Source organism: Helicoverpa zea, chromosome 12 (assembly GCF_022581195.2).
Source record: "Helicoverpa zea isolate HzStark_Cry1AcR chromosome 12, ilHelZeax1.1, whole genome shotgun sequence".
NCBI lineage: Eukaryota > Metazoa > Arthropoda > Insecta > Lepidoptera > Noctuidae > Helicoverpa > Helicoverpa zea.
Window position 1 is genome coordinate 6101376 of NC_061463.1, and position 10965 is coordinate 6112340.

Genomic DNA, 10965 nt, shown 5'->3' on the forward strand with positions numbered 1-10965 from the left:
TCATGTTTACATTCTATATAAGCAGATATGGCAGTTTTTTTTGTTTGAATAGTATGCTAAGTAGGTATAATACCTTGGTGGTGTAATACCATAATGACTTCACGATCCATATCTCAAAGTCAAACAAATCTTTTTTTTACCAAAAAGTTATCACCTCTTCAATAAAATAATAAACAAAAGGAAAACGAGCAAAACTTTTTCGATCACTATTATTCGATTGTATAAATCGTTTTGAGACGTCGCTGCATCACATGACGCGAAATATGAGCGTATACCACAAAACTTTTCCAATCTTCCCTTGCATCTGTGGGGTTCTTGTTTTATATCACCCATTAAGGTGCATCCTATGTGAGCAATCTCGATGCGAATCAGAAGCGGCGCGACGTGAAAACAACAGACAGTCGATTTTTTTAGAGGTGGCCTACGTGACTTGGCGGAACACAGTGCAGCGCAGTGTGTATCATTAAATTCGCTTCCGATTACTTCACATTTGCGTTGATTAGGCCACGCAGAACGAACCCTTTTTTCTGTAATCGATGAGTGTTGAGAACATCACTACGCCCGGGCGACCGCGGGCGGAGCCGCGGGCGCAGGGGGGCGCTCGATCAGCTGGCGCGCGCGCCGGCCGTCACAAGAAGCACTGCGTCATCGTCCACCGTACCGAGCGCGCACTTACTTCATTTCTTATAATTGTTAATTCCGTCATTCCTAAGTGTTGTAATTTATACAGTCCACTATTATACTTATTAGCTACGAAGTTACTGGAGTTTTGTTCTACCAACACCCGTAGGATATTCCACAATTTCCGTTTATGGTCCTTCGCAATAACGACAGAAGAAGTAACGGCCAGTTCCAGCCACGTAGGAGTGACAAGCGGATTTTCAAATTCAAGAAAAATAACGGCCGTTGGAAAAATACTGGTGATCAAGAGGTCTTCTCGCCCTTCGTGCGTGCCTGGTTCCAGTTTACGGTCATCATAAGCGCCGCCTTTCGGGAAGAAAAAACTTGTCGGAGCGAATACAGTTCGTCAGTGGTCATCATAGCTGGGTCATCGCAACATAGCAGCCGAGCAGAGCCCAAGAACATCGCGAGCAAGCTTAGAAGACGTTCGGTTTGGAATCGCAGTCAAAGGATTTCGTGAGATCTTTCCATATTCTTATTAACATTATTTTTCATGCTAACATCATCTAAATTTCCAGTAGTGTTCAGATAGTGCATTAGATCATAGAATCATACATAATTGTCTAGTGAATATTAGTAAAATAGCAGATGCATGACTAGTTACATAGTTGTGTTTTGGTTTTTCTCGTTTACCCACTTAAAATAAAAATAAAATCATTGTCATTATTGAGTAGTTTTCCATAATCATAGAATATTGTGATTCATGTTTATTTCTTGTTTACAGTTAATTAGTTAACGCACTACGCATGGGTAGGCATTAATGTGATCTTTATTATATTTTCAACTTTCAAACGCCTAATGGTTGGTAATTAGCAACGCTCATTCGAACAGCTGTGCTTTGCGATTGATTACAGGCGCATTTACACTAAAATAGTTAACAGCTTTGTCCCATTTTTCAGCACTTATTTGCTATTCTATTTTAGATATCTTCATTCTTCTTCTGTACCTTCTTTAGTGCATAAGGCTTGCCTCCGATTTAGCCATGACTGAAGAAATTAAAATTAAAGAGCTTACGAAAAAACGCGCCTCAATAAAATCACAGCTTACTCAGTTCACATCCTTCTTAAATGTCTCTAAGTCTTGCGACCAACTTAGTGAGGAACAGCTTGTTGAGTTGGAGCTTAGAGTTGACAAAATGGTTACGGTATATGCTACCTATGATCAATTACAGGGTCAATTGGAGTGCCTGTCGGCAAAGCCAGACGAGCAATTCACCGAACGGGAGCAATTTGAGGCGATCTACTACAAACAACTAGCATCTGCTCGTGCCCTTCTGACACAGCACCGCACACAACTCGCGAATAAGGTAAGCTCCAATGATCTTTCTGTGGTTGCTAGACGTAGTAATGTTAGGTTACCTAAAATTAATTTACCTCACTTTAGCGGCGGCTACAAGGATTGGCTGGAGTTTAAAGATATTTATGTCTCGCTAATTCATGAGGACAATACTATTGATAATATAAATAAATTTCATTATTTACGTTCGTCACTTAGCGGCACTGCATCACTTGTAATTAAAAGTCTAGATTTTAGGGGAGACAATTACAATACGGCTTGGCAATTACTGTGTGAGAGGTTCGATAACAAACAAATGTTAATAGACAAGCATATTCAGGCTTTGTTCAACGTGGAAACTCTTCAAAAAGAAAGTAGTCAGGGCTTGCGACAAGTTGTCGATATAACTAATAAAAATTTGCGTTCACTGGCAACACTGGGATTAAAAGTTGATTATTGGGATCAATTAATTATTTATTTGATGGCATCAAAATTGGATTCAGTCACAAGCAGGGAGTGGGGAGAGCATAAAAACTCTCTAACAGAGTTACCCACTCTAGAAACATTTACAAAATTTATTTCTAACCGTTGCAATTTTTTAGAAACTCTGGAGGAAACAAATCGTTTAAAACAGAAACCAGAACATACGCATGGTAAGGCAAAGAGCTTCTCTGTAGTGACAAGTAAGGTTAAATTTAATATTTCATGTCCTCTTTGTAAAAAAGATCACTACATATTTAACTGTGAACAGTTTAAGGCGCTTCCAGTCACCGCACGCTTAACTAAAGCAAAGGAATTTAAATTATGTTTAAATTGTTTACGTCCAGGCCATTTGGAGGCTGCTTGTCCACTTGGTCATTGCAAATACTGTAAGACTAGGCATAATACTATGTTGCATTCACATGATAATGATTCTGGTACCTTTAAAGAACACATAACTTTAGCTGGCACTAAGCATGAAATTTCATCTTGTCCTGTATTGCTTTCCACAGCGTTGGTAAGAGTCACGGACCATTTCGGGACGCCGCACAGCGCCAGAGTCTTACTCGACAATGGAAGCACGGCAAACTTCATTACCAAGGATCTTTGTGGTATGCTACATTTACCTATTCGTAGTGTAAGCTCACATGTGGCAGGAATAAACAGTCAAGTCTCTGCTGTCACACAGACTTGTACTTTGCATTTACAATCGTGCGATGAATCTTATAACGTCGACATTGATTGTTTTGTCTTGCCCAACATAACAACTCATATACCTCAAACATACATAGACTTAACTGACTTACAGCTACCGGCTGGCATTAGCCTAGCTGACCCAACCTTTAACATACCGTCCTCCATCGACATATTGGTGGGGGCTGACATATTTTGGAACGTGGTTGGTCGTAATCGCATACAGTTAGGCAGACATATGCCGACGCTCTTCGAGACTAAGCTCGGATGGCTTATATCTGGTGCCATTCCGCAAGCAAGTACGAATCACTCCATGTGTATGGTCACACACGACATGCATACTTCACACATAGATAACCCTACAGATTTATCAAGGTTCTGGGAACTTGACACTATTTCACCGAAGTTTAACTTCACGTCAGAGGAACGAGCATGTGAACAGAATTTCAACAAAACTACAAGGCGTAAGGCTGATGGTCGTTTTGTAGTCACCATTCCGTTGAAGGAATCACCTGAAGCGTTAGGTAGCTCCTATGAAATGGCTAAACGTCGGTTCCTTTCGTTAGAGCGTAGACTCGATAGAGACCCGATACTTAAGGGTCGCTACATAGAGTTCATGCAAGAGTATGAAGCATTAGGTCATATGAGCGAAATATCTCAGCCTTCTTCATGCCCTTCTTACTTTCTCCCGCATCATGGCGTAGTTAGAGAGTCCAGTACAACGACAAAGCTACGAGTTGTCTTTGACGCGTCAGCCGTCACAACTTCCGGTAAATCGTTTAACGACATTCAAGCCATAGGCCCTCGGGTTCAGGATGACTTATTATCCATCTTATTGAGGTTTCGTCAGCACCGGTATGTCGTTACGTCAGACATCGAAAAGTTCTTTAGACAGATTGAGCTCGATAGGTCACAACGGTCGCTACAGCAAATACTATGGCGTTCTGATCCGTCATTGCCTCTTAAAACATACACACTAAACACCGTCACTTACGGTACAGCATCTGCGCCATATATCAGTACACGATGTTTGTCTCAATTAGCAAAGGAGGCAAAGTGCACACGTACACAACACTCAATACAACATGATCTTTACGTAGATGATTATTTATCAGGCGGCGACTCTATAGAGAGCACTATAGCTCTATGTAGAGACGTCACCAGCACACTTAAAACGGCACAGCTAAATTTACGGAAATGGCAGTCTAACAATGCACAAATACTACAGGCAATAACTACAAGCACACATAGTCACACATCCACACAATCCACGTCCACACAACCCACATCTACACAATCCATTTCCACACAACCACATTCAGGCACACATAATACAGTAAACTTAAGTATTGATGAACCAAGTAAAACTCTAGGTGTAAATTGGAATTATCAGCACGATTCACTTACATTCTCCATTCACATACCTGAGCATACTAATATCACGATCACAAAACGACACATTCTATCCACAATCGCGCAAATATTCGATCCGTTAGGAGTCATTACACCATGTATCATAGAAGCTAAGATAGTACTGCAAAGGTTGTGGATAGATAAGTGTTCATGGGATGATGAAGTTAACATAGATATAAAAAAACAATGGTTAAAATTCATACAAACATTACCGCAACTTAATCACCTAAGCATACCACGTTGGGTGATATGCATCAATTCAACATCAATTGAAATACATATTTTTACAGATGCTTCAGAAAAGGCATACGGAGCTTGCATATACGTTCGTTCTGTGGCTAGTGATGGTCGCATACATACACATCTTCTCACATCTAAGAGTAAAGTCTCACCGATAAAGTCGACCACAATTCCAAGGTTAGAACTTTGTGGTGCATTGCTAGGCACTCGTTTGTGCACAAAGGTATTAGAATCATTAACACTTAAACCTAATCGATGCATATTCTGGTGCGATTCTATGATTGTCTTAGGTTGGCTGTCTGCGTCACCTGCCGCACTTAAGCCGTTTGTCAGGCATAGAGTTTCGGAGATACGGGAAGGTTTTGGTGACTATACTTGGCGCTACGTGCCCACCAAGGACAACCCGGCAGATCTCGTTTCCCGCGGACTGAGTGCAGACCTTATAAGTCAATCTTCCATGTGGTGGTCAGGTCCTGCCTTCTTGCAAACAGAGTCAGCTCTTTGGCCTTCCATGCCTAACACAGATGTAAACGTAGTACTACCTGAACTAGTAAAATCACACAATAATAACAATTCATTACATATCACTAATCTTAATTCTAATAACCTATTTCTAATGTTAATTAATAATTCATCTAACTATTCACAATTAAAGCGACTATTCGCATACATATTTAGATTCGTAAACCGTTGTAGAGGGGTACATAATCATAGCATTACTCTTACTAATTCGGAGTTATTTTTCAGTGCTAACTTTATTATTCAAACAGTTCAAAAAGAAATGTTTCCTGAGGAGTATGAGATACTTTCATCTGGTAAAGATTTACCTACTAAAAATCGCCTTAAAAAATTGACACCTTTTATTGAGTCTGGTATTATTAGAGTTGGGGGAAGACTGGATAACTCCTGTTACGATTATAATGTCAAACACCCTATCATTATTTGCAGCAAGAGTCATTTTACTAAACTTATCTTTAACACTTTCCACCTACGCCTATTTCACGCTGGTCCTCAGTTACTCTTAGCCGCGGTGCGACATGAATATTGGCCTTTAGGTGGGAGAAACCTTGCCAAATCTACAGTTCATAAATGTGTAAAATGTCAGAGATTTAGTGGCAGAACAGTTCAGCCTATCATGGGCAACTTGCCTAAGGAGCGAGTTCAACTAGAGTTTCCCTTTCTAGAAACTGGCACAGACTATGCTGGGCCCATCCTTCTAGCTGACCGCAAAGGTAGAGGGTGTAGGTTAATTAAATCTTATATATGTGTTTTTGTTTGCCTAGCCACACGGGCAGTTCATCTGGAGCTTGTCTCCGACTTAACGAAACATGCATTTATTGCAGCACTGAACAGGTTTATTGCTCGTCGTGGTAAACCAAAAACCATCTTTTCCGACAACGGTACAACGTTTATTGGCACCTGTAATGAATTAGCTGACATACTTAGGCAGGACTTTTCTTCAGTCATGGCAAATACAGGTATCAACTTTTCATTTATTCCAGCGTACACCCCGCACTTCGGTGGGCTGTGGGAGTCCGCCGTCAAATCAGTTAAGCATCATTTAAGACGTATTTTAGGCTTAGCACATCTCACTTACGAAGAGATGTCAACTTGTTTGATTCAGATCGAGGCAATACTGAACTCTCGTCCCCTTACTCCTCTCTCCACAGACCCGTCAGACCTATACCCTTTAACTCCTGCTCATTTCCTTATTGGGAGGTCTCTCACATCCCTGCCGCATCCGGATCTCGTCCATCAGAACATCTCAAGCCTTAAACGCTTTCAGCGCATAGAACACCTGAAGCAACAGTTCTGGAATAGATTCTCTAACGAGTATATTTTCTACCTCCAACAGAGAACGAAGTGGACTGACTCCGACGGGGTTCTTGAGGAAGGAGCCATGGTGGTACTCAAGGAGCAACAGACTCCACCATTGATGTGGCCACTCGGTCGTATCGTACGGCTGATAGCTGGGAGAGACGGCATAAGCCGAGTAGCGGACGTGAAGACGAAGAGAGGCATAGTGCGACGCGCTTATAACACCATATGTCCTCTTCCAGTTTAATCCTTGAAGATCGTCTATCTTCAACGCCGGGAGCATGTTGAGAACATCACTACGCCCGGGCGACCGCGGGCGGAGCCGCGGGCGCAGGGGGGCGCTCGATCAGCTGGCGCGCGCGCCGGCCGTCACAAGAAGCACTGCGTCATCGTCCACCGTACCGAGCGCGCACTTACTTCATTTCTTATAATTGTTAATTCCGTCATTCCTAAGTGTTGTAATTTATACAGTCCACTATTATACTTATTAGCTACGAAGTTACTGGAGTTTTGTTCTACCAACACCCGTAGGATATTCCACAATTTCCGTTTAATGAGTTAATGATGATTTATTTGTACAGTTGAATAAAAAAATAAAATTAACTTTGCTGGGTTTAAAGATTCAGTAAGCTAAACATACTACATTTGCCAGAAAATACCGCCAAATAGCGATCTGTTCTTAAAAAGGGTTAACAAAAGAGCAAAAATTTCAACGCATCAAAATTTCAAAGCACGCGACTCGTGCTGAATATTTAATGATTTAAAACTTAAATGACGTAACTATATATTTTTAATTTAATTCCACATTTTCTATCACGAGAGAAATTATGCTTATGAAACAATATAGTATGCAATATCCAAGACTACCTAGAACAAAATTTTCAATGCACATATTTAAACCTAGGAAGCGGTGCAGGCGGCTTAGGTCCCAATCCAATTTCCACTGAATTCCTGTACATCCCCCAACGAGACCTTTACCTAGTGTAATGCATACCTTAGTGTTGTTATTGCATTCTTAGAAATATTCGTCTGTTCAATATTGCTCTATTTAAAAAACTGTAAGTTGGTTCACATGGTCACGTATTAGTGAAGTCTTAGAAAAGTCTTGTTATTCTACATTAAGATTTCTAGAATCTGTACACCAAATATTTCCCACAGGCCAGATGTTTTGTTTTCAGACACTACTAAAATGCCATGGTAAAGAAGAACAAATAAAGTGATGCAACCGTCCTGAGTCCATTATACCAACGATTATTAATTTATAGTTAAAAACATTATCTACCATTAGTTATGTACAGTTAAAAACATTACCAGAAGATAGGTATCACATTTGAAATGTCTTTTCCAGGAATGTTACTCAAATACTAGCAAAAAGTTCAAATATTCTGTGCATTCTTCATCCTTATCGCACTTCGATGAAAATGCGACATACTGTTCGCGGTTCAGTGATTGCAATCGATTCGCATTTTATACAGAAGAATTGTTCTTCGAGCAGCTTAAGATGGCGTCTCATATGGCTTCGATGTCGGCCAGTAGGGCAGACGAGATTAATGTCACCAACGTGCTGCCATCTCTTGTGTGTGTAAAGAACTCTTTTGTAACATACTGCAGCGCTGAAAGCAAACTTAAAGTTTATGCGCTCTGATAGTTTTAGAAAAGGTGTTTTAGAAATGATTCAAGAGAAAAGTGCGTGGCTGAAGTGATAATAAAGTAAGTATGTTGTAATAAAGTGAATTACTGCCTAAGCCGACCGATTACAATCATCTTGAAAATGTAGCAGTATAAGCATATTTTTATAATATCCTTTAGATTGTAAGAGGGGATTTATAAAAGCAAGTGAATCAAACACAAAAGTTTTCCAAGCACTAATGATGAAACTAGACAATAAATATTCTCATCCTTAACAATAAATTGTCCGATAATACACATTAATCAGCTAGACTGATGATATCCGAAATAATGGCCGCCATTAAAGTAATACCAGGATGTATTGCTAATGGAGAATGGAAGAAATACAAAGAGGCTTCATCTAACAGGCGTAACTTTCTGAGGTTGCATAGACATGTGGCAAACATGCATCAGTTCATTTATTTATATTAATTTGGCTATCAACCTCTTGTACACAATTGATTTTCTATTGTTCTCTAATTAGTGGCATACAATTGGTTAATTTATTTGGTCAAGTTTTTTCTCGAATGTGCGTGTTAATTCGCAGCATATTTATTCTAATGTTCCTAAAATTAAGACATTGTTAAAATAACTTCAAACCTGAAAAAATCAAATTATAAATGTGCGCTCTTTTACCATACAGTCGCTCTGAAACAGTTTCTTATTCTGTTTTAAGATATTCGATATTATTAAATTCTCGTTTTGTTTTATTATGTCACGATTCTCATAAACATTATAAAATGATCTTGTTTGATTCTCTTTTGAAGGTTTGTTCAAAGAGATCAAAATTGAATTGAAGAATGCGAATAAAAAGTTTTCAGCGAATTTCAACGGCTGTCAACGAAAGTGCGCCTTAACAATTATTATGGTCAATTACCACTTCATTTTCGACGTCAGAAATGAGGTACTTAAATGAATAAAAGTTTTTAACTGAATATTTAGCGTTCATTTTCTGTTGAGCTCGGCTCAAAACAATACGAGTGAGTGGCACAAAAGCGGGCGTGATTGCAAGTCTCATTTGCATGTTTCATTGACCGACAATTTAATTTTCACAGGCCCTCTCCCGGGGCGTTAATTTTCGTTCATTTGTCCTCCGACACATTTTCATAAAAGTATTATTTTGTACATTTCGATTCATAATTGTCGCCTAATGAACTGTTTATGTTACTGTAACGATATGATACTATTAGTGTTGTGAATGTTTCACTTATGAGCTGGTGTCATTCAATCATTTCACATAATTAATACAACATTGGCTAAAATGTTGTGTACATTTGCCGAGTTTCAAAAAATTTCAAGACTGGAGTAGTAATCATTTCCCTACACTCAGTCACTGTAAGGTTTTGGTTCAATAAACCGAACAAATGAGTTCCTGAAAAGGCATTGTGGGGGAAATTCGTTAATTTCCTTTCCGTGACCTTTCGATTGTAGCAATATGTCGATCACTATCAATTCCTAGTAATTTCTAAGAACTTTTTCGTTCATTATTGCGAGTCATTAGTATCAAAGAATCGTCTTAATTCGTATAATTTATTTGTGTTATCAATCGTGCATATTCGAAGTTTTTCTCAGTGTATTCGTTTTGTTGGAAGTGAGTGTAATGGTCAAGATAATATGTTTCGTTCCTCCAGTGTAGCGGGAACATTAATATTTGTCAAAACGTCGTCGCTCGGGAGCGTCGCGACAAAACATAGCGGATATAACTGCTGTTTTTCTAGGAATAATTCGTTTGCGGGTATTATTTTCTTTGTTCTGTAATCAGTGGCGTAGCGTGGGAGGGGCAGGGGGGGCAAATTCCCCGGGCGGCAGCTTTTAGGGGGCGGCAAAATTTACCCAATTAAAAAAAAATATATTGTTCGCGACTAGTATCTGCGCCGCTACATAAAACTGTCTAACAATAACAAAACATTAAACAGGAAAGTTGACATTTTTTAAACTTAAAATTAATCATTGTTAAAATTTGGTACTTAACACACACGTGACACTACATTTTACGTAATTAGTAATGGTTTTGAGTCTTAAATAAAAAATAACTAAAATTTCGCGCTCGCTTCGCTCGCGTATTCAGAAACTGTATGGGCTTAATTTTGCATTTGTCAACAAACAAAAAGTTAAGTACGTTTGGACTAAATTTTACGTAATATTTGGTTTAGGTCCGATAAAAATTTCGCGCTCGCTTCGCTCGCGAATTCAGAAACTATATTATGGCCCTTATTTTTGCATTTGTCAACAAACAAAACGTTAAGTACGTTTGGGCTAAATTTTACGTAATATTTGGTTTAGGTCCGATAAAAATTTCGCGCTCGCTTCGCTCGCGAATTCTGAAACTATATTATGGCCCTTATTTTTGCATTTGTCAACAAACAAAACGTTAAGTACGTTTGGGCTAAATTTTAGGTAATTTTTTTTTTAAGTCCGATAAAAATTTCGCGCTCGCTTCGCTCGCGTCTTCAAAAACGATATGCCCTTATTTTTGCATCTGTCAACAAACAAAAGTTAAGTACGTTTGGGCTAAATTTTACGTAATATTTGGTTTAAGTCCGATAAAAATTTCGCGCTCGCTTCGCTCGCGCATTTGGAAAATACATAGGCAAGTTTTTCTTTATTTGCATTTGCTTACCTACACAACTGCCGACATACGTTTAGCAGAGTGCTAATTTAGGTAAACCGATGAGGTGGTCCCCGGCAAGACAAACT

The 10965-nt window shown here is 39.2% G+C and overlaps 1 protein-coding gene across 6 annotated transcripts; it reads left to right on the forward strand.

Moving 5' to 3' along the window:
- Positions 1-550: 550 nt before the first annotated feature.
- Positions 551-7098, forward strand: LOC124635227. 6 transcript variants are annotated; one of them, XM_047171066.1, is made up of 3 exons: positions 551-1987; positions 2559-2609; positions 2949-7098. In XM_047171066.1, the coding sequence occupies exon 3, from the start codon at positions 3050-3052 to the stop codon at positions 6845-6847; it is 3798 nt and encodes a 1265-aa protein (XP_047027022.1). In that variant the 5' UTR covers positions 551-1987; positions 2559-2609; positions 2949-3049; the 3' UTR covers positions 6848-7098. The 6 variants fall into 6 exon arrangements, with proteins under 6 accessions (XP_047027022.1, XP_047027024.1, XP_047027026.1 ...); XM_047171068.1 differs by lacking the exon at positions 2559-2609 and having other exon boundaries at positions 551-1111; positions 1853-1987; XM_047171070.1 differs by lacking the exon at positions 2559-2609 and having other exon boundaries at positions 551-1111; positions 1853-1987; positions 6638-7098.
- The last annotated feature ends 3867 nt before the right edge of the window (positions 7099-10965 follow it).